General features: G+C 33.2%; 1 protein-coding gene across 1 annotated transcript in view; it reads right to left on the minus strand.

Moving 5' to 3' along the window:
* LOC134243235 (diacylglycerol kinase zeta-like) overlaps positions 1-24,887 on the minus strand; it is a 44,913-nt gene extending 20,026 nt beyond the window's left edge. Inside the window, exons 1-10 of the mRNA XM_062725466.1 lie at positions 22,959-24,887; positions 17,807-17,912; positions 16,563-16,646; positions 13,280-13,354; positions 9,758-9,814; positions 9,519-9,539; positions 4,779-4,847; positions 2,907-2,939; positions 1,222-1,374; positions 733-971 (exon numbers count right to left, since the gene is read on the minus strand). Of these exons, the coding sequence (XP_062581450.1) occupies positions 733-971; positions 1,222-1,374; positions 2,907-2,939; positions 4,779-4,847; positions 9,519-9,539; positions 9,758-9,814; positions 13,280-13,354; positions 16,563-16,646; positions 17,807-17,912; positions 22,959-23,935 (1,814 nt within the window). The 5' untranslated portion in view covers positions 23,936-24,887. The remainder of the gene's footprint in view (positions 1-732; positions 972-1,221; positions 1,375-2,906; positions 2,940-4,778; positions 4,848-9,518; positions 9,540-9,757; positions 9,815-13,279; positions 13,355-16,562; positions 16,647-17,806; positions 17,913-22,958) is intronic.
* Positions 24,888-25,428: the final 541 nt, after the last annotated feature.

Below are 25,428 nucleotides of genomic sequence, written 5' to 3' on the forward strand. Positions count from 1 at the left end.
AAAGTGGCAGTCTTACTAATAATTTAAGCTGCAATTTAGCTCATTAGTTTAGCTATATTCTTACACTCACACTCTTTCTTGATGAGAAACACTTTTTAAAATAATTATTTATGTAGAATATATTTCCTTGGTTGCACAAATTAAGTCATGGAATGACTTCGATAACCAAACATGCCTATAAGTTGTTGCATTTTAAATACTAGTTGGTTCATGGTATATCACCACTTAACATTGCCATTATGTACCCTGGTAAATTTTTTATTATTTATCATGCAACTACCCCTTGCATTGACCTAATAAAGGTAACCTAGGTAATAAACTACAGCTTTATTCGGTCAATGCCCTAATACAGCCTTGTGCATGTATTCCGACGTTCTAAAAGCATTGTGATCAGCTGTTCATTGTGTAAGGCAGCGTAACTTAACAAGGTGTCCTGCTTTATGCTATGCTTCATGCTATGGCATCTTGATTTCCACTGCAGAGATGTGTCTAAATCGGATTGAAAATAATTCATTTTGGAGGTCAGATGTAAATATATGTTGCAGGATAAACAAAATACATTATCATTGTCTTGAAATATGTGATATTTGGGCTCGGGTCAAAAACATGATGGAGGGCTCTGCATGCCTCGCCCTCTATCACGTTTTCTTACCCTAACCCAAATATCCCTTATATTCCAAGACAGTAACCATGTACTTTATATGTACTCTGTTAAATATAGCCATTACGTACCCTGGTCGTGGTCCTCCGTGAGATAAGTCAAACACCTGACGGGGGTTTAACCACCAACAAAACTTGTGCATGAGTTTGGCCCCTTGGTTCCCACCACTCTTGGGATTAATGAAGACGAGAAGTGGCTTTAGGAGGGGGGAGGGAATGGGCTTGATTATGAATGGACGATTTTCTTCCTTGGCTTTCTTTCGTTTTATAGAGGCTCGCCTCTTTTTTCTCAATGATGATTTGAAAGACCCCTGCAAAAAATATATCAGAATAAATTATACAATATATAAAAATGGAAGATAGGGTCAACCTAATAAATAATAAATTTCTTCAATTTAGAAAACATTGATTCATTTTTTTTTTTTAGAAAATAATGAACTACTTCAATAAGCTCTTTCCCTGAAAATATTTTTTTTACAAATAAATAAATAATTTTTATAATTCAAAATTCAAAACTGCAAAAAACACATGGACATGAGATTTTAAAGAAATGCTGTCTACTTTTTTTGGAAGTTTTATGATCCACGACGGTGGAACTATGATGCTCTGATGGGCACCCAGTGTGCACTGTTCCTCTATGTGCTGCATCATAAAGCAGGACACCTTATTATGATACGCTGCCTTACACCACGAACAGCTGATCGCAATTATCTCCTGTAAAACCAAAATTAAACATGTAACAATGGAAATCTGAGTCCTATGATTGATAAAAAACATTACATTGAACAACTTATAAAACTATCAGGCACAAAAGATTAGAATAGAGAGAATGATCTAAACAATACTGCATCGATATCCCCTAGGTATACAATGGACCAAAATTCATTCAAAAAGTCATTGAGGTGGAACAAAAGTAAACCTCATACAGCCACTTACTAAAAATTAACTCAGTATAAGGCATGTCTCCAGAAAAATATTTTTAAAAAACCTGCAAGTTAAACAGGGAACTGGCAAACATACAGACAGACAGATGGGGAAAAAATTTAGAAAAAAATCTAAGAGTCCAATCCAGTATTACCATCAGGGGACCAAAACACAGAGGTAATTCATAGTGGAATTTCAACTAGCAACAAGTATTTTACAAATACAATAAAGTCACGTTTTATTCATTAATTTTCCTATTTTACAAATACAATAAAGTCACGTTTTTCGTTTTCTGATTTGACCTTGACTCTTGTCTCGAGAAATGAATAAGCTCCTTATCAATCTTTTCCTTGTACTTTAAGCATTCCTTTAGAAAGTAATAAGGCTTAAGGAGACTCTGGGTTTTTTTTATTACAGAAAGGGAAAATGAAACTCATAAATTTGTGGCAACATAACCTCATCCCTGCAATAATCTAACCTATATCTTTTATTACTCTGTTTCAAGGCTAAATCAATTTTCTGGGAGATTATTATAAAGGTGTGGTGCACTACATCCAGGTTAAAAAAAAATCATGCACAATGCTTTATAAATGAAATGAATGTAGATCATATGACTTACATAGAAAATGCTGAATTATCAAACTATATTTTCTCCATGTATTATGATGGTTTCTGATTTACAATTCCAAAGAAGAAACAAATAATTCATCTGTGAACTGCAAACATACGTATCTCAAAAGATGGGGGTGGGGGTGGGGTTAAGGTAAAATCTTCAATTTTCTTTTTTATAATTGATCCTACCCACAGAGGCCCTGATTTGAACATAATGTACCGGTATGTGCACTCCTGAGAATAATTCTAAATGACTAAAATATTCACTTACAGAGATTTTCAATAACATATCTTTTTTTTAAATATCAAAATGAAAATATTTTTCTCAAAAACACAAAACTCCCTCAGATTCACTAAGGAAGAATTTTATTCATACCTTCTATATGAGAGGAAATTTTTCCAGCAAATAAAAAGAGGACATTTTTATGGATATGAATTTTCTTGTAGTTATAGATATTACTGCACTGAGGATATCTGTAACTGTGTATATATGAGTTTCAATCATGCCTCATTTTATATTGCCTTTATTCAGCAACTCGTTTACTTTTAATTAGATTTCAATTGTTCCTGAACAAATGTGGGATGAAAAGAAATATCAATAGAAGATCTGATGAAAATGATTATGATGTTATTTTTTTATTTGAAGAAATGAGGAAAATCAAATGTTGTTTTAAAAAACAAAATTTAATGAGGAAAATTCTAAAGTATACCTTGCTCTGGAATGCAAATCTCTGCTGAAAAGACTGGAAAACAAAAAAAAAAAAATTAAAATCAATGGTATATTTCCCTACTTACAGGAGAAATTCAATATTGAACAACATTTATGAGAGAATTTTTAAAGTATTCTGTTTCATATCAATACAGGTACATTTTCCCCTACAGATAACAAATGGTCGAATTTTTTGTCACTAGTCATGCTAAAGAATAGACCTGTAGGCAGCTTTACACTGCAGCAGCTAAAATACAAACAAATAACACCAACCAATTTCCTACCATTATTAAATTATTATTTAACGTTGTCGATACCAGGAAGTTTATTAAGTCACCTACAATATTTGATACGGCGCGAGATAAACACAAAGTTATAGAGGAGACTATCCTAGCCGTAGAAATCAATTCAAATTATGAAACTTTCCAATCACGTAGGTGTTAGGAAAACAATAAGCAATCTTTAAGTACCGCCAGGTTTGTAAATGTTTCAAATTGTGAAGTAGTTTATGATTTATGTAAAAATCTGTTTACCTGCAACATAATTGCACCTGTTAATTAGGGCTGTAACCCTAAGCACACCTTAAATCTATGGTGATCCATTGTTTTAATTGTTTAACTCGTGGCTTGACTATTGATCTCCCCTGAGTTATTAGGTATTTCCTTTTTGAAGTGTTGGCATTTTGTAACAGCAAAATATGTGTCAACGTACTAGTTAGCAGAAACATCATAAAACGATGATTACTGGGGCAGCTTGTAAGTGCGATTGACCCAGTATTGTATAATCTTGCAATAAAATTCCTTTACTGTTTCAAGTACAGCTACTACTCTAGCGTACACAGTTTTATTAATCTTTTGTAATTTGTCCTTCATGAAATTATGAAATTTTTCTTCTCTTTCATATTATATGATTTGAAAGCCTAACAAACACGCCAATAATATAAGGATTATATAAAAAAGTCAGGGTGACATTTCTGGGATCTAATTTAACTGGTTAATTATTAATATCAGGTACAAGAAAATCAAATATTAGATTGAAAAATTCTGATCAAGGTCTCGGAATTCCGTGGCATCAGTGGATAATCCGATTACAGACATTATTTAATCACGGGAATTTTGTGTCAACATCACAGGGGTTCAATGTACGAGTCAATCGCAAACATAACCTCTGCCAATACTTCTGATTAAACTAAATGGAAATGACTTTTGATTCTTTTTGCCCTTGATTAAGATAGAAATTGATTTATATTGATAAACAATACTGTTTTTCCCCAAATACATTTTAATTTAATCTCGTAATTGTAAATATTTTTTACAATCATATATTACTATTTTTCTTGTTAAAACCTGACCTTCTACTATATACCACTTTTCACTATTTGCAGCTATATAGTGTTAAACTGCTCACTCACAGTCCATTTGCAGTTCATTTATTTCTATTAAGGTAAATTGCTCAGTATTCTTATATGTTCCGTTAATTTGCTCAGCATTAACTGTTTTATGCTCACACTTATGTGCACTAAGCATTCATTTTTGCAATTTCATTCATGGTGGATAAAACCCCAAAATTTTGAATGCCTTAGTAGAATTATATTTTCCATGATGCCTGTGTTTGATCAACTTGTGAAGGGAATTAAAAAAAAAATTAAAAATGAGTAAAGAATTGAGCAAAATGTGAGCACAAATAAGTAGCGAGTGCTGAATTTTGAGCAATCAGAGAACACAGACAAGTCATTACTAAGTGTACAGAAAGCATATATAGTCAAACCTTATTATCTGAAACCCAAACTCTTGATGTTTTTTCTTGGTCCCATTGACTTTGATATAATGAGGTGTGACCTATATAATTAACTAATGGATCGGAGGACAGTTACCTTCCCACACTGTTTACACTTTCCCTCCTGCCTCCGTCGGTGGACCCAATGGTGTCTCATGAATGTTTGCTGCAATAAAGAAAAAAACAACAACAAGTGAATAGAATTGTACTTCTACAGCAGACATCAGGAAAATTATAAAATGTATAGCACAGTGCTCTTTGTCAACATGAAATACAGTGAACTCATCAATATCAGGTTTTGAGAAAAACTAATTAACTAGCTCCCATCGCACCCTACAAAGCAACTAACGAGGTGCGCATTAATTTTATTAATTTAATAATTTTTTTTTTTTAATTTAAATTTTGACGAAATTCTTTGAGGGTAAGATGACTAGTACCATTATATTAACCACATTAACTTTATTCTTTGTTTCAGAACAATCTAATAAACTAGAAATGGTTTGCACCATCATCTATTACATAACTTGGTAAAAATTGAATATACACACATTCTTTTGAAATCATCAACAGCAAAAAAAAAATGAATACTGAGTGAACATTAAATGCCTTACTCTTGCCTATCACTTGTTTATCCTTGCCTATCAACTGATTACCCTTGCCTAGTACCTGATTATCCTTGCCTATCACCTGATTATCCTTGCCTATCAAATGATTATCCTTGTCTATCACCTGATTATCCTTGCCTATCAACTGATTATCCTTGCCTAGTCCATGATTATCCTTGCCTATCACCTGATTATCCTTGCCTATCACCTGATTATCCTTGCCTATCACATGATTATCCTTGCCTATCACCTGATTATCCTTGCCTATCACCTGATTATCCTTGCCTATCACCTGATTACCCTTGCCTATCACCTGATTATCCTTGCCTATCACCTGATTATCCTTGCCTATCACCTGATTACCCTTGCCTATTACATGATTATCCTTGCCTATCACCTGATTATCCTTGCCTATCACCTGATTACCCTTGCCTATCACCTGATTATCCTTGCCTATCACATGATTATCCTTGCCTATCACATTGATTATCCTTGCCTATCACCTGATTATCCTTGCCTATCATCTGATTATCCTTGCCTATTAGTTAATTATTCTTGCCTATTACACGATTATCCTAGCCTATGACATGATTATCCTTGCCTTTCAAATGATTATCCTTGCCTATTAGTTAATTATTATCCTTGCCTATCACATTATTATCCTTGCCTATCACCTGATTATCTTTGCCTATGAACTGATTATCCTTGCCTATCACCTGATTATCCTTGCCTATCACATTATTATACTTGCCTATCAGTTGATTAGCCTTGCCTATCACCTGATTATCCTTGCCTATCACCTGATTATTCTCACATAATCACATGATTATCCTTGACTTTCATCCGATTAATCTTGCCTTTTATCTTTAATTATTAGACCTTAGAAAAGTTATTTGCTATTTGTTCATGATTATTTTTGAAAAAGCCTATCAATGATTATCCTTGTCTATCACCTGATTATCCTTGCCTATCACATTATTATCCTTGCGTATCACCTGATTATCCTTGCCTATCACCTGATTATCCTTTCTATATGGTTTTATATGCATCCTTGCCTATGACATTGCCTATCACATTAAGGCTGCATATTGATTATCCTTGCCTATCACATCATTATCCTTGCCTATCACATTATTATCCTTGCCTATCACCTGATTATCTTTGCCTATCACATTATTATCCTTGCCTATCACATTATTATCCTTGCCTATCACCTGATTATCCTTGCCTATCACCTAATTATCCTTGCCTATATCACATTGTTATCCTAGCTTGCCTATCAAATGATTATCCTTGCTTATAACCTGGCCATCCTTGACTTTCATCTGACAAATCTTGCCTATTGCCTATTATCCTAATTGTTAGACCTTAGAAAAGTTATTTGATATTTGCCTATGTTTAAAGTCAATGGACCATTCTCAGGAAGAATTCCATTTCCCTTGTGGTAAATCTCAGATTTCTTCTGGTTTTATGTTCATCATGACATAGTTAAGGCTGCTGGTATAATAGAGAACTCCTATTTCATGCCGGCATTTTGTTTATACCACGTTATTATAGATAAAATGCTTAATAATGAACTCAAGCTAAACTCAGCAAAGTGATTTTCAATCCCTGCGGTTTAAAAATTTACTGTATTATTTAAAGATATAATAAAGTATGATTACATAGAATCCAATTTGCACATCCCTGAACTTTGCTATAAGCACATGTTTTACTGAACATTGTTACATATTTGCAAATTACCAAATATATCTGGCTTTTACTCAGTTAACTTAGATGCTATGTCAGAACTGTCAGTTTCTCCGTTTGTATTATACATCCTTGTTTTTCATCTATATAGAAGCACATTTGTTATATATGAAAATTTATGTTTGACAGCAACACAATGATTATAATTTATTTTTGATAAAAATAATGTATCACAAAAGATTTCCCAGGTGCAAATCTTGTAATATCAAACTAATTAATGAGCAGGTTGTTAATTAATTTAAGCTCAGATGCACTATCAAATTTGATGAAAAAAGAGCAAGATTTTATCATTAGCTAATTTATGATTTTGATTGAGGTAGTTTCACATTTCTTTTATATGTAACTAATTCAGACTGTATTGTATGCTAGCTAACATACTGTATAATTAAGTGTTAATTTTGCCTTGTGTTATTCATTTGCCCTTTTGCACTTGCAAAACAATTTTGCCCATTTTAAATTCGCCCAGTCACGGTTCTGTTTAAGAAATCTTTACTGTTATTCTTTGAATCTGACCTGTTTTGATAAATTTCATCCACCTGTAATTAGGGCAAATTAGGGGGCGAAAATTTCCCTGTATGCAGTAGATATTACATATACACAAAACCTTCTGTCTTAAAATTCATAAACAAAAAAAATTCCTTACATTATTTAAGATTAAATTGTATTCTTAGACAAATAAAAGCCTTAATAATTCCTGTATTAGACTAGTTAAAGGATCAAAATGCTTGTTTAATACCATCAGAAAAAGGAAATAAAAGGTTCAATTTGAGGTCAAGTCTCCATAATAGGAAAATAGGGAGAAAGAGCCCAGCGGGGAGATTGGACGGGATATATTGAAATAAGTGGGAAACCTCTGGGCACTGTAATGAAATCAATACAATGTGGGGGCAGATATTAGCTTCTCCGCGTGAATGTCCCATGCAATATCACATGTGACAGAACATCCAATAGTCTTCAGTCCACTTAATGTGCACTCAGGAGTATATTACCGTAAAATAAGCTTCTTTCAAACAGGTTAACGATTAATATCTGGTCACAGATTGGTAAAACTGCACGACTAAGCTTTTGATGACAAATAAAAAATATTTATGGACATTTGGAATGAGAATTCTGTTTTTTACATCCATATTTTTCATTGTAATTTTCATTACATGCTTATAACAGAATGTTTGATATTGCCAAAATTTCTTTTTGAAAAATTCAAAACATTTACTTGATAAAATGTATGACAAATTATAAATTATGTACATAGAACAGATACCAAAATTAACAACCCAAATGGCTTATACATCAAAGATGAGTGACATTACTAAAAATTTCCAATGCAAACTGTTTGTACAAGAATTATGCCAAAAGCTACAATGTGGGAGCTTTTTTATTCATTATCTGCACATTTCATTCTGATTTTGTGAGAAAGATGAATACAAGTGATTTGTTACAATGTTTTATCCTGGCTGTCACTATGAGGTGTTACTATTGTGAGAGGAGAATCTCTATTGACAATGAATGTCCAGGGGTTTCTTTAAACAAATTTACACTGCACAGCTACTTCATCACCATCAAAGGTCTTATTCCAAATCAAAAGCACCAATATATTGTTCCCAACACAATCATTTATCAAGCACACTACAAATGAAGTCTTAAATAAGCTTGTGCCAATTTGTACACCATGAAATTCATATTTATCTGGAACAAAAAATGTTTTATTACTTTTACATTATGTAATTGATGATAAAATACTGTGTATATCAAAAAAACATGAGAATATTTATTCTATTGTATTTTTTTAACTGAAAATATTACCATTCTAAAAACAGAGTATCCTGTTTACAGACACCAAAAATTATTGTAGATTGAACACTTGTGATTATTTAATCCCTTGTGATAAAACATTATCTGGCAGCCATCACATAGCTTTCTGGTGCTGGCCACATAAGCATCCATTGGTTACCAAAAAGTACTACGGGGCTGTCAGATATTTTGGTGGTAGCACCTTACTAAAGTTGGATGACAGATGGCCAACTTGTATTTTTGTGGTGGCTACTGTAAAGAAACATGTCCTCCCTCTTACATCCCTGGCAAAAGTTAATGATAGCAATACTCTATATAGTTATTGTGTTCTGATGTCAAAAAATGCTCCAAAGTTTGATCTGAAAAAGTATAAGTTGTTCACTAAGTTCTGTTAGAGAGTCATCTACTGAGCCTATTTAAGTTCAAATAGAAAAGTTATTAAATGTTGTTATTTAGCATATAGGGTGATTAAAATACATAGGAAAGTGTCGCCTAATTAGCAGTTGCATCATAATTAAGATCAAAGGCTGCTGTTCAGTGCAAAATGGAATGGAATTGAAGATTGGATTGTTCCATTAAATGGTATGTTTAGTACAAAGCCAAGTTAAAAAGGAGAGCGTGCTGTTCACGCGCACACGCACATACACACAAAACAGGTTCAGACAATCTGCTTGTAAAAAACAGAGACGTACCGAAGGTTCAGAGTCGCTTTCCTGTAAGACAGCAATACATACGTAACAGATTTATACAGCAAACAACATTACAATGTCAAAACATGGGGTGCAATTACAATTAGCACAAGCTATTTAGTAAAATACGGTGCACGATTATAGGAATTTATTATCTACTATTAGCAAGATCATGCACTATTTTGATGCTGCAATAAATTGCATGTGATATTGGTTGGGGGGGGGGGAGGGGGGGTACTTACCTCTCGATAATTTCGTACACCAGCCTCTCGGAATGTTGGTTTACATCTCAAATTTTTCTGAAATGAAAAATATATGAGTCTGATTTTCTTAGGAAATATCAAATCTTGAAAAATATTCCAGTCTTTCTTCAATTTAATAAAATTTCATTTTTTTTCTTTTTTCCATTACCGGTAATACAATAAAACTCGTTTAGTGTACAAACTTCACAGATATAGCGAAGTGATCTTAGATCCTCAGCTATATAAATTTCCTTTTATGGATATAACGTATTACAGATATAGCGAAGTAATTTCACAGGTCCCAGTGACTTCGTTAAAATTGAGTTTACTGAATATTTTCAGTGAAAGATTCAGAATTTCCTTCAAGGACGATGAAGAACAATAACTGACCCTGAGGGACAAGTAATAATAAGTTTCAAATCTCTGTAACAGATAGTAATGTCAATGAACTCCATTATAACCTTAAACCAATTTTCCTCCTTCATTTTTTTTTTCAATTGATAAGCAAGTTCACTCCAAAGTTTTTCAATATATTGATGATACATATATCATATGAATTTGAGATATCTGGTCACAGAAAAGAAAGTTTGTCATTTAATCTGTCTGATGTCTCATTGACTTCATTGATCTGGGGGATATGTCTACACTGAACACATTCTAGTAAAGGTTAGAAGGAAATTAACTGGAGAATCATCTTGAATATTTCCCGTCTAAAACTGATAGCTTTTTTTTTTGGTCAAGAATACATGCAAGATCAAAGATATTCCTAAATTATCCTTTTTCTTTTACTCTATGAATATATCATTCCTTATCCTGATGAATGTGCTATATTTGTCCTGCAGGAGTATATTCAAAGAGAATCCTTAAAAAAAGCTGCACAGACATTGTATCTCTTAATATTTCTGTGGTTCTTTTAACTGCATCATCTTGTCATTGTGATGTGATTGTCTCTAAGGCAAGCAGAACTTCTAAAATAGCAAACTTACATAAATGTGTCTGATTTGAAATGTGAACCGGTCCTTCAGTCATCATGTACTGGTGCATTTAATTTCTGTTTAAAGTGGGGGGGGGGGGGGGGGGGGGGGTAGGAATTGGACACTGACAAAAGTACAACACAACATAGAATATACAAGGTACTTCTTTTAAATGTACTCCCTGCAGATCAGAGAAATTCTAAGGGATTACTTTAAATGGCATATGTCCGTCTCTTACACCTATCTTTGACCTTTGACCTACACTTTATAAATAGTTGACTGTTTATAGCACAAATATATAGAATTTTTTTTTTACATTTAAGACTAACAATTACAGTCAAGCTGACAAACAAAAATCTCTTTCAAAGGCAAATATACTACACAGATAAATACTTCTAATAATTTCAATATTCATGTGAGGTAGCTGGAGGCAACCATTTTCTTTTTGATTGTAAGATTCTACCACTATCAAGATATCACTATCTGTGGATGATTTTTCCCCCCTTTCACATTGAAAAAAATGCATGAACTATAATGCTAATAGCAAATAAATAGCTCATCATGAGCACTCTTAGATTTATTTACATCTTTAATTAAGCTACAACATGTACAAAGCAGGCAACACAAGACTTCCTTGGAACACTCTATAATCAGATAATTTCTTACTCTAATTTGAAACAAAGTTTTACTAAATCAAGATTATGGTAAAGTCTTGTAAAGATAAGTGTCAACATCTATCAATTGTTGATGTCACTCTACAATAAAGATATCCCGCTTACACAATGATGTCAGAACATTCTCTTTCCTTTTACAGGCTATATCCGATTATTCTCCCATAAATAATTAGCTTTCAATCTGGTTTTCTTTTACATTAATACAGAAGTCTTGCATGTCATGTGCACTGTATCTACCTGGTAGTCTTTGTACATTTTTTTAACTGACAGCTATAAATCCCACCTAATGTCTTTTCTGCAGCAGACTATTCTTCTGCTTGTTTTATTTTCTACTTATAACTTCTAGCTATCACTTTTTTTACTGACTATTAAGGCTATAACGTCACTTGACCATCATGATGACCAAAAAAGAGGCTTGTGGATAGCAACACTCACCTGATTTCTGATATCCTTACTGTTCATCAGAAATTTTTTTCCCTAGATTTTCACACTTAATAAACTTAGATCATATTTCTGTTGTCCCACCCTACCTCCTGAGGGCCTCAATCAAATATGAAACTACACTAAACAATGAAAATTAAACTTCTATGGAAATTAGTGATTTTACATTAATTTTTATTCATCTTTCCTTAAAAGAAAGCATGATCCTTCATTTGTAGAAACATCAGTCAACTTCAAAATGTGATCAGAAAAAGAATCCTAGATGATTTGATGAAAGAGTATATTACTTTTGTGAAGTGAAATGACAAAGTCTTGGATCCCGTTCAAAATTAAAAGCCTTTTTTCAATTAAAACCTTTGAAATCTCAAAACCTTTTAATCTGTTTGAAACACAATGAACATTTTGACATCATTAGTATGCATCGGCTTAACAAGACTAGATTAAAGCTTTGAGGAAATAGAAATTGAAAAGTGGAAATGTTCAGTCTCTTACTGAACAAAGAAATGAATAATGGTAACATTCTGGGTGCTTCAATTACTCAAAGGAAGAATTGGAATTAAAAACCTCTTCTCTGTCAACTATTTAGTACAAAAGAAAATTACTCAAGAAATAGATGTGTTTAAAAAAACAATGATTAGCATGATTAGCTCACAAAATTATATCCATCTCAAACTTTTTCAATCTCTTTTGGAAGAAGAGCTCCATATAAAAATATACAAAAATGATCAAATTTTAAAACTAAAATGTATGAATATTTTTCTTTGCCAAATGATAGTTGACAGCTAAAGATACTATATCTAAAGAAATAAGTTAAATCTGGTGGTTAATTTGTGGTTAATTTGTTGATCCACAAGCCTCCTTCAGTGCCAAAATACATCTTTCTTTAAATGACCTTAACTTTGTCCAAATAAGCTGAGGTCAAGGTTATGACAACCAACAAGACATTGTTGCCGAATTTGTGAGAAAGTTACAGACCAATGTTTGATCACGGACCAATCATGTTTTTTTTTTTCTCTCAGTCATTGACCTGGAGCCTGCTTATTGTGACCTTTGGTCAAAGTCAGCAATCTCTATGCTAGGTTTGAGATTCAATTGTATCTCTTTTATAAAGTTATCGGCCAGACACAAATTCTTCACTTTTTCTGCGAGTTTGCTGTAGTGACCTTGGCTCTAGTACACGACATGACATCTGCATGATCAGGTCATTATACAGTCTATTGCCATTAGCTTTCAATGTTTCTCTATTAAAAAGTTACTGTCCAGACAGAATTGCACAGAATGATGGACAAGGTTGAGTTCAATGCACTATGATTCACATCCCCTTTTTTATTTACATTTACAGGGTGGGGGTTATAATATGATTAACTTGATGCGATGACACTAAAGAAACAGGTTAATACAATTATTAATTTTATGTTTTAACATATATGTACCTTTTCTAAGACAGGAATACACATTGTATGAGCCACAATCTTGCAAGCAATACATTTTTTCCTTGGTCCCGTTTTCTGCAATAGAAAAAAAACTGTTATAATAAATTACCAGGACACTATGGACTAAGTTACTATAAAGATAATTTTCAATATTAGAAAAAAAAATGCCAATTCCATTTATTTTGTTTGATTGTTGGCATATTTTCCACATTTGAAACTGATAATGGTAGCAATATTGGACCATAATTTGTTCATAGCCTTTTTGTCATAAAACAACATTTTAGTATTAACGAAAACGTTAAATCTATCACAAGTCTTCATCTAGTCCCATGCTAATGCCGAAAATTTGATTTACGTCAACAATTTCATGTTATTTATTTCAGCTTCATGGTTTCAGTCTAATTGTTTTAAATGCCACCTATTCCATACATCTGTGCCTCAATTCCTCGGAGGTTTTCAACAGAAACATACAATTTTCCATTACCCTATAAAAACGTGATCACCTAATACTAAACTACTTATATTAGGATCACATTTCGTACTTATTTCATTAATTTTCATCCACTTGTCCGTCAATATAACAGACCAGGTCAGATGCTTTGATAGCATTCCACACTAAACCTATAACATTCCCATTATAAAAATAGTCCCAGAGGACTTCACTCCACAGATAAATCAGCTGAGCTACAAATGCTAAACTTATTACTGCATAAAATTGGATAGATAAAACAGGCAAGAATCGGTCACAGTATATTTTCTCTCTCGCGTTTTATGGCACTCTGAAAATATATCCTTAAATTCGTTATCTGGATTAACACTTTTCGAACCCAAGTGCAAGCGCAGATCACACAAGTCAAAAACACTACTCCCCTGCTACGCATAAACAAATTTCTTCACTAATTTCAATTCCAATAATCAATTTGGTTGGTAACTTTGGGGGAAAATAATCAGCCTAATAAAGAGAAATTTGCCTCAAGTCGCAGCTAAATCTCAGAATTCAGTGGAAATACTCTCGTCTAATCCATCAATTTCCGTTTTTAATGAAAGAATTGACTCCCATACTGATGGCCAATAATGCAGAAACATTGCAGCAGTTTAAAATGGAGATGGATTGAGGATACATCTTTCCATCGGACAATGAAGCACCTCCAGTATTATGGAAGGCAGCTGCTACAAAGTTACATGTACCAATTTACTTTTCTTTTTTTCCACAATATAGTCTATTCCCTTCAAATCCAAGGAAAATCAAAATATTTTTTAAAAAAGGAATAATATCCAAACAAATATACTTGTGAAGCTTAGCCTCATACCAAATAAATGTTAATAAAATGCAGTGTGATGCAGCTTTTTTCATAATTAATACAGATATCTGTAAATACATTGAAAGGCTGCAGTATTTATATATCACCTTTAGTTCTGAAATGCTTACAGATATTTAACTCTTCATATGTATACTCTGTTACAGTACGTAAACTGTGTATGCTCCTCTGTCATAGTGATTAGAGATTGGAGGCATCACCTTAGTATCAGGACTTAAAGCATAACTTTTAGTCAGCTTCCTGCACATGTATCTAAGGGTTTTTTTTTTGGTAAAGGGGGGGGGGGGGGGATGTAAATGGCATTTGGAAATGCATTTGGAAACATAGTCGTTTATACATGCAGCATGGAAAGCACAAAAGATTCTTGTAATTAACATTCCCATAAGGTATATTTTCAAAAGTCCTATGAGAAGTGGTGACCCTCTACCATATAACAGCAACTACAGTAAAAGGGAACCCTTGCCCATTTCATAGTATAACAGTTCTTGGCATGTGCACTCATTAAAAAATTAACACTACAAAAAAAAAAATCTTTTGAAGATATCAGCAGATTAAAACAATATTTCATTTAACATTAATAGAAATCAAAAGCTCTCAATAAATGATTCATTTTTAAATTTTTAAACAGGACACATTAATATTTCTGCATTATTGCCTCTTCCGGAAAAGAAATCTTTTGTAATACACTGTATAATTTTTAAAGCTTTCCTTTTTGTGGATTAATTTTCCTTTGAACATTCTTAAAAAAAAATCCTCTCTCTTCTCCATAGAGTACAACTATCATCCTTGATTATCTGCAAATTAAACCACAATACCTAATGAACCTTGCACTCTAACGGTACTATTTATTTGCACTACATTGTGCAAGTAGCAGTAGGACCAAACTTTACCAAATATGGATAGGAATACATGTTTTCATCACATGAATTGCTCTTAGTCATGACAAAAAGATAAAAACCAATTCCTAGGACTGATCATTAAGCTGGCAAAAAATGCACAATGTAATGATGACTCTCTGAAATTGCACAACACAATAAAAATCTAATGAGATACATTTAATAGGAATTAATTTTATAAGGAGTTTCTAATCCACCTCCTTGGAGGGTTGTTATAGCGAAATTTTACTGTATTACAACATTTTCTCATGGTAAGTTTTAAATCAATTCCAAGGCTTATAAATGAAGATCGCTGGTTGTAAACTTCAATTCCTTTGGCATTAAAGCTCTACACACTATGGAATAGAATTATCTTTTTCGATGATTTTTTTCTTTAAACTTTGAAAAGACAAAATTTCCCCACCAAATTTTCACAATCAGAAAACGATATTTTTTTAAATTTATTTATTGGGGACATACTGGTCAATCAAAATCAATAAATTAATTGAAAAGTTAATCTTCTCACATGACTGTAAAGAAAGGAACAATTTTATGGACTCTTTTACTTTTTATTGAGGAATCACTTGCTCTGAGAGTGTTCACTTTTGCACTGCTGAAATACTGTATACAGAGTAATATAAATATACAAACACTGAATTAAACTTTCATGTTATCTAAAATTGTCAAAAAATAATTATAATAAAATACTTTATATTCGATGATTAATCATTTGGTTAAAAACAATTTTGCTCCATTTTAAATTTGCCTACATTTCTATTTAAGAATTCATACTGTGTTTTTTTAAATTCTTCTGGTTTTAAATTTGCAAACCAATGATAAGGAGGAAAAAGGCGAAAATATTTTAAACTTTTTAATGCTATATATGACATATATAGATATATATAAATCTTTTCAATGTCTGCCACATTTACAGTTCATCGTAATGAAATGAACAATCTACTTTACAATCACACAAGTTCAAAATCCAATTGTTATCCACTGAACTTTTACCCATTGCCTTGCATCCCCATCAGTAGAGGGTTATATAGCATTCTTTATTATAAATATGTTAAGAACCTGACAACGTACCAGACAATCTGGTTCCATGGCGTAGCAGTAGTCACCCGAGGCATTAGTGTCCACCCACAAGTGATCACTATTGACCGCCTGATCCTAAAATAGAAAGAAAAATCATATATACAGTTGGGGCATATGTGTGTTGAAAACTTTTAATTGAAACAATATGTATAATTAACATTTTTCAAGAGAAGATCTTGCTAGTGAGACAGATAGACATTTTAAAGCTGGAGATAAACTGTTCAAAATGAATATGTCCTTTTGACATTTCAGGAACTGCACAGAAATGGGTAAACAAAAAGTCGACAAGTGACTCCCTTATTGGCCAACCATAAAACCCAGACTTCAGCCACAAGTTTACAGAAAAAATTCTCATGGAAAAAGACTGAGATCATGTGAGCTGAAATTATGTAAGCATATTGAAGTTTTAGATTCCTAAGCCTCAGCCTACCCTCCCTTGGTGTCTACAATAAATAACCTTCTGACAACAACATTATTTTTTTTCCAATAGGCAATTCAAATATGCAGTCACATGAAGTGGTCACTATCAAATGTCATTTTTGAATTCTTTCAGTTCAATGCTAGTCTCTGTTATACCTTTCATTTGATTATATATTTTTTAATACATGTATTTTGTGTGTTTGCAATCTGTCACTATTTAAAACCAAAGAAGAATGTTTCACTCATATGTGACGTAAGCCACCATCTCTCCGAGCGGCCAACAATCAGCGGTCCAACATCGATTTTTTTATGCCCGCTCAGCAAAACATTAAAAACCTGATTTACAATTTTATAAAGGTATAACAATATTTTTTTTTCCAAAAGGCAATTGAATTCAAGCAAGAATTGACATTTTAGTTGTGCCATGCACTGCTACATGAAGTGACAAGTGCCTCTCTGCTACATACATTTCTTTTAATACTTTTTGTGTGTTTGCAATGTCCCTCCAAGAATGTTTCACTCATATTGAAGCGGCACCACTTGCCAAAATGCAAATTTAGGCTAGCACTGAGGGCCTAATCAAGGGTTGTACTCTACTTGGTATGCAACTACATAATGAAATCAAAGTAGCCATTTAAGGATCAACTCCTCGATATGAAACTCTAGAGCAAATACTCTTTCCTGTAGACTCAATACTCTTTGAGAACTTACTGGTAATTTAAAATATCTGATGGGAAAAACTAACAGGAATCAAATTAACGATTGATCAAATTGCAACCCTTCTGTACATGATCCAATCAGGAATGATAACTCACCGCCCAGTCCACCGTCGACCGGAGTTCTCTCCTCCTGAATCCCGACTCCGCATGACTCGGATGAAGGTAGTTTGTATTGCTGAATGTGCTCTTAGAAATAGCCTTCCTAAAAAAACAAACAGGAATTTGTCACTTCGACCATCAACTACTCTTACTTGTAACTATTAAATCATTTTAATCAGTAAGTTATTATGTAAAATTTAATCTATTACACAGTAATGCATTCATATAAAGTCTCATGATCAACTTATAATCTTTACCTCACAATTCAAATTCAATTCTCAGATTGTTGCAAAGAGACACAGTCTCATCTACTTATAATATATTCCTTATTTTATACTGTGTGGGCATTTTGGCCGAGGTGATAATTGCGGGGCATGAAAACCTCAACCCTCAAACATGAAATAACAATATATGCAAATGAATGACCATCCAGTTTTGGCTAATGACATATTGAGTTTAAGGTTTAAGTTCATTGATTGTTGAAAGTAGTATCTCAAAGTTTTGTGAATATAGCTAAAATCTCATCTGTCTTGTAAACTCAATAAGTCTGCAAATTACCTCACTTTGACAGAAACTTAAGTAAGCTCAAATATGCATTGTATTTTTTCCTTTTTTCTATTATAATCATATTATTCAGTTATATCATCATTCAATATTCCCTGAATTTTACAGCGCATCACAAATATTAGGTGTCTCAATGCCTACATAATTGTGTGCATATAGGAAATCGGACCTTCATAGTTTGATCCATATATTCCTTTATTCAAACAATACAAAAATGTGTTATATTGAAATGAAATTGACACTATTACGCTTGTTTATGATCAACCTGTCATCCAATTCATTTACTTCCCTTTAAATTACCATTAGAGGTGTTTTAAAAATGAAAAATTAGCTGGGATATCAAGTTCAATGTAAATAATTAATGATTTAATTCATGAAGTTGTATGATAAATTTGGTAATAAAGAAATAAATATCTCATTTAGAATGATGCTACCCATCTAGTTATTTTTATTAACGGGGTATTCATGTATTTTGAAAAATCTCCTGTGTACGTGTTTATTGTGCGCTCCTATTTTGTATTGTTAAATGGACTTTTAAGCCTGAATACTGTTTGTTAATTATCTCCATATATTTCATAGCAAGCTCCATTTTCTGCTATTTAGACTTTTAAAATTTAATAGCTAATACTAAAATTTCAAACTCCGCACAGAACTGCTGCGTTATTGTTCGAGAATTCCTCCGTAATTTCGTCACGAGTTTACTCAGCGTAATAAATGTCTAGTTGCTGATTGACATAGAGCAGAACACTGCACTGAAGTCTTCCATGTTTACATGTTAGAGATTATACAGGAAGAACAGATGTTTTGAAGTCTGCCCTAGATCACACAAAGATACTGAAGCCAAGCTCTCACATCAAAACCAGGAAGCATGCATGCTGCAGTGTTACTCACTGCAATATCTACTTATATACTTACAATTGTTAAAGTGTAATAGTAATTTTGTTTTTGTATAAACATGTTTTTGCCTCAAAAGTTACAGATCTAAGATTACGTAAATGCCCAAAGGGGAAGATACATGCAATCATTACAATACATGCATCTCAACAGATAGACAGACAGATGGACATGACACAGCAATTCAAGTTCATTTACAACTGGGCACATTTTACTTACTTATAACTATACATGATTGTACTTTATGAAAAACATCTTCTTAAAAAATTATGGAAATGGAATTGTTTTGAGAAAGTCTCAGAAGATAACAAGTAGTGAATGATTGCTCAAATCCTGTGAACAACAAACTTAAGGCAACAAAGATCCAGAACTCATGGTGGCTAAAGGAAGATCAAAGGTTAAATTTAAGAAGGCTTATAAGGTCAGCATCTTCTAAACTCAGGGTCTAACCAGAAATGTTGCAGTTTATACAAACAGTACCTGCAGCCTAATATTGCATGTTTACAATTCTCAATGCGAATTTCAAAACTTGAAATTTTAAAATTTTAACTAATGTAAATCTTAGTGATGAAAAATTCTCCCTGATTTTTCAATCAATCATAATGTATCTCCAGTGACAAACAATCTTAGGAGAGGTCAAAGGTGAAGGTTAGTAAACACAGGCCTTAACAATTACCAGCCATTTCTCCCGCTGTGGCTGCATTTCAGACTAGTTAATAATTCATTTAAGACCTTGTCTGGCAAACTGTGTCTATAAGCTAAACAATTAACTAACCCAGTTATCTTACAATACAACATCAAAGTCAAACTGAAGCTTCCAGCGGTTCAAGGACATTAATTCATTGCCTCACATATTGCAACTTGTTAAAAATTTTAAACTGTTTATTGCAAAAATTCAGGATCAGACCCCCTTAAAACAAAGCCTAACAGTGTCTTAATAACTTGTAAACAATACATGATTTAGTGCCAGAAACTGATGAAGGTGATTACCTCAAGATAAACAGGAAGCCAGTTATTAATTTTATATCAAAAAAGACAATTTACCGTAGATGCTCGTTAACGTTGCTGTGAAGACAGCTAATATAGCAAGATCCCAAATCACAATCCATCCATTTAGATACTCTTCTCTTCATATTCCAACAAAAAAATATTAATTTTTTTTTACACCTTTGGAAACAAAAAGGTCCAAAAGCACAGTATGCAAAAAAAAATCTTTAAACAAATTCTATAAACACATTTACTCTTCTCCAGAAAATCTGGTCCTGCATATTAAATTTACATTCAATACTTTTCAAAATATTGTGTTGAAAATTTCAGCTTCAAAAGTTCATTATCATTTCCCATAACAAGCTCAACTTATGATAAAAACTAGCCTCTCTACAGGCCTGTGATAAAATGCATCCAATGGACTACGATAATGAGAAGAAACATGGGTTTGTAATCACATTCGGAGATTAAAAGCTGCTACTTCAAGTTCACAGAGAAGTTCTCAACAAAAAGTGTGAATCAAATCACCCAGAATTCACCAGGTTTATCAGCGGAAGCATGTATTTAATTTTTTTTTTTTAAGGGGGGATGGGGTAAGCTAGGTGAAAATTCTAAAGGCATAAAAGATTTTGCTGTTATTTTTTCTACCCCTTTGGTTCTCATATTCACCTAAAAAACTGGCTTTAAAAAGGAAAATCCAACCCTTGTTTTCATTGAATCTTTGACAAAAAAAAACAAAACAAAACAAAACAAAACAAAACAAAACAAAAAAAAAACATTTTAAATGCTTCATTTGAAAGACAAAATTACTCCAAAAAATAAGCCACAGAAATTTTTTCTCTAATAAGTATCTTGGGAATAGGTGGATATTCAAGAAATGATGTACAATATACAAATGTATATGGCCATTTTTTTTATATTCTTTTCAATGGAAAGATGAAAAATAAATAAAAAATATTTGTAGCAATATTTTGAATATTCCTCTCAAATGTCAACAAATGGATCAACATTTGTTCTCTAACGTGCACAACGGAGAATGTAAGAATTTTGATTATAACCATAATACACCTTAATTAAATGTGCCCATTTCTCCACCCTTAAGGCCGGTTTACACTATGCATCTTGACACATGCATCTAAACACATGCTTCAATTTTGATGCATGCATCTTCTTATTTACACTATGTGTCTTGATGCATGCATCTTTAGAATACTTTGTAAAGATGAAATTTATCTACTTAAAAAAATAATAATACCTTCAAATTTCATTTCCACATTTATTTATAGCTGAACAAATCATTCTTATTTTCCTTTTTATGACAATTCTTGGAAGATATAATTTATATTTATTCCAAAACAAAACCCCCTCTATATTATAATAGTCAAATAAGTTTTCCTAATAGTAGTTTTAATCAGTATTTTCTGTTTTTTGTTTATCTTGAGCCTATTTTTGCAATTATATGAAGGAAAATATGGCTTATGATTCAATCTCAACTCTGACCTTTCTTTTCATTGGTCAGTTCCATGCATCTTGAAGCACGGAATAGAACAAGTTCTATTCCATCGTTCAAGATGCAACACCCATTTAATTTGAAACAAGGGGCTTTTACACTGTGAATCTTGACACATGCATCCAAGATGCATGTGTCAAGATGCATAGTGTAAACCGGCCTTTATGAAACTCAGCCAGGCAGATTAGTTGGTTTCCTAGTGACATATGTGGGTCCCCCTTTTCAGGGTTGTTTATAATCTGATTTTCTGTTTCTCCTCTTCCTGAAGGAGGCTGAACTCTTTCTCTGTTTGTTTAGGAATTACACCATTATTTTCACTCCTGATTTCTACTGTTTGCACAGCAATCTTCAGGATTTTTATTCTGATAAAAGCTATTTTTATTCCTCAAGATGTTCCTGTATTTGCAACCTCTATCTAGGTTATCAAAGAATTTAGGAAAAGGAAAATGCAGTTTAATAAATTTAAATTAGCAAAATTGAGAATAAATTTTGTTCCTGCCCGAACAAATATTTCAATATTGATGTTTTCTTAGAAAATATCACACTAATTGTCTTTAACTACAGTCTTAAAAGACTAGATGTGGCCATGATACATGCTAAATCAGCTTCTTTAATTTCTGAGGAATTGAAATTATGACAAATTTTGAGAGTAGTACTATATACTCCACTTTTATTTTTTATTGCTAAGATATATTTATATACCCTTCATACAAAGTCCATTTGTGAATAAATGTTCAATAATGTGATGTCTACTTATAGTCATTTTTGATATTAATGTCAAGTACTGTCATGTAAAATAAAGAATTTACAGTATTCAAACTTATGTTAATTTTTTGATGGATCCATGCTGCTATAGCTGTTTCGTATGCTGCACCAGAAAATCCCAGGTTCTTTAATTCTATTATATGCATGGAATGCCCATCTTTCTACATAACAAAGCATGAAGATAGCCTTGCAATACTAATTGATATAGTGCATCTGCACTTTTTTTTCTCCCCTTGTAACAGTTCCAAAGAAATTATATCTAACAGGAAGGAAATTTTAAGATAAAAAGCCTTAAGCACTGAAAATTAAATGAACATAAAGCATACAAGATTGCTCATTAGTTTGAAGGTTTTTCCCCTTTCTTCCCTATTTCTTGTATGAGGTTTTGAGTGAATGGGTTGGGGAAGGGAGGGAGGGGGTAAAACTTACGGTGATCCAGTGATAGCTTTGTAATGTTTTTCCTCCTCTGTTGGTAAATTGACATCCACTGATGTGGATCGTACTTGAGATTTTGACCCATCGTCTAGTACTAATCCCTCGTCAAACGAATCTTGTCGTTGTACCATTCCACGACTCGGACTAACTGGTTTAACCGCCACATCCGAGTTGGAATTGGATTGTAATAAAGCTCCATCTAGAGAAGTGGATCTGTGTTGTCGAATTACGGGAACTTCCAGGGTGACAGCATTTGTGTACGGACGGTCGTCAGGGGATTTACGATTGTCAGGAGAAGGGGAATGAGAGTTTGAACTCTTTGGATAGCCGCAATCTGGAGAGCAGCTCTTATTTCTACCTGTGTCACTTAAATATGGCTCAGCATCACTCTCTCTGTCACAGTGATCTCCTTGTGAAGATTCATCCGACAGATAGAAGTCTATATCCGACGTCAAGGACCCTTCATCCGATGAAGTCGTATAGCTGGTGCTTGAACCCGAGGCTAGGTGTTCTTCACTTCCCAGGTAAAAATGTCTCCCATTCAGTTCTCCCTGTTCTTTTTCTACAAATCTCTCCATGTGAACACAATGTATGCACAGTTTGGGGATATCCATGGAACTCCGCCGTTTCCCTCTGGGAATCCGTAAATGATTCCAACTTTTTGTGGATTCTCTTTCAGATGTATTGTCATCCGAGGATTCTGCACTCCAGCTTCGTGACCCTATGGTACAGGAATCAAAAGAATGACATCTCCTTCCCGTCATGATTGGAACCTGAAGAAACTCATTCTTTTCTGAGCACAGAGAACTCGAGTCGAAACTTGTGGACCTTCCCCTCTGCTCCAGGGGCACCTCCAGCCCATTGGAGACTGAGCTAGGCTCCTCAATCGACACATTTTTCTGCTTTGATAAGCAAAGTTTTGGAATTTCAAATGTCGGAGATCTACTCCTGGATTTTCTAAACAGATGCATTGTTTTTTACAGGTTTTGAAACGTCGCCTTCAAATTGCTTTCTGAATTATAGAACCCTTATCATGCTGCCATAAAGAAGAATGAAGTGCACATAACAAGAATGCACTCAAGAATTATGTCACCAACACGAACAAGAAATCTTCCGATTTACAGCTTTGCTGATAAACAATTAAATCAATCCCAGTCTGCAGGGTACCTGCACAAGCTATTGTTCTGTGACAATGTCAAGCATTTCTTTGTAGGTTTCACCAATAATGGCACCTTCCAAGCAATGAAATGTAGATCAAGAAGAGGAGCAATTCCCAAGATTGAATATTGACAATTTTTTTCCTACACTAGAAAATCCTCTGCCCCTCCGCTGCTTACTTTGAGAGACAATAGAATTTCCTGGTGATTAAAAGCAATAACTGTACAAATCAATATTTACCTTCATGTACTATTACATTAATTAGTCCCATACACCTGGTTTAACTAAATACTCCAGCCTTCACATCTTAAGAACAGGAATGTCTATTTACAGGAAAAGATCCCAATCCAGTCCACTAGTGGAAAAAGGGTAACTAAACAATAATATCACATTTCTTTGAAATAAAAATCAGAAAAAATAACTAACAACAAACTGTTTCCTCCTCTAAATAACTCCAATAAAAAGTCGCATTTTCTTCAAGGCTATAGTCATTAAAGTCCACTGCCAAGAATTTTTTTTCAAAAAGTTAAAAATAAATAAATAAAAAACACTGAAAGTTCTCAAACATCTTCCACATTGAGTTTCTAGAGAAAACTATAGGCACATTGTAATATATACAATGTTTGCTGGAGGAGGGAAATTCGGGCAGATCAAAGAATCTAGCAGCCAATCGCAGCATCTGGCAGTGGAACAAGAAAAAAATCAATCTGTTTGACATTTAATGAATGAATGTTTGTACTCCAAGAAATCCATACTATACACACAGAGTTTTACAACTGTAGGCATTCCAGGATGAAAAACAGGAATAATAAGGTGTCTTTTCAGAGGCTCATAGGAGTGGGAAATTTTGATTGGTCATTAAGAATTACAGAGCAATAACAGAGTACACTGTCTACTTGTCTGCACAATTAGAACACATAACATAGGATCTTACAGCATCTGATGCCTGGGCTAAAAATTACAATTGCTAACTTTTTTCTTAATTAGAGCCTTTAAATTTTTAATGAAGGAATCACTGCGAGGGAATTGACAACCTTCAAATGGACCATAATTGTAGGACTTACATTGATATATTTATTACATGTATGCAAGAATTTTGATCCAACAGTCAGATTCCTCAAAATCAAGTCCACTTGAACTTAAAAATGCATGAAAATCATGATCAGAATTTCACCACATCATCAAGTTTCATATAACTCCCTTTATGTCTAAATGTCGTATTCTGAATCAGGTATCAATACAGGTGTATAATATTCTTATTACATGAACAACATCTGATCATAACCTGATGAGATAATATACTGTT

This window comes from Saccostrea cucullata, unplaced genomic scaffold (assembly GCF_032062105.1).
Source record: "Saccostrea cucullata isolate Sc308-1 unplaced genomic scaffold, CSIRO_AGI_Scuc_v1 ctg251, whole genome shotgun sequence".
Classification (NCBI taxonomy): domain Eukaryota; kingdom Metazoa; phylum Mollusca; class Bivalvia; order Ostreida; family Ostreidae; genus Saccostrea; species Saccostrea cuccullata.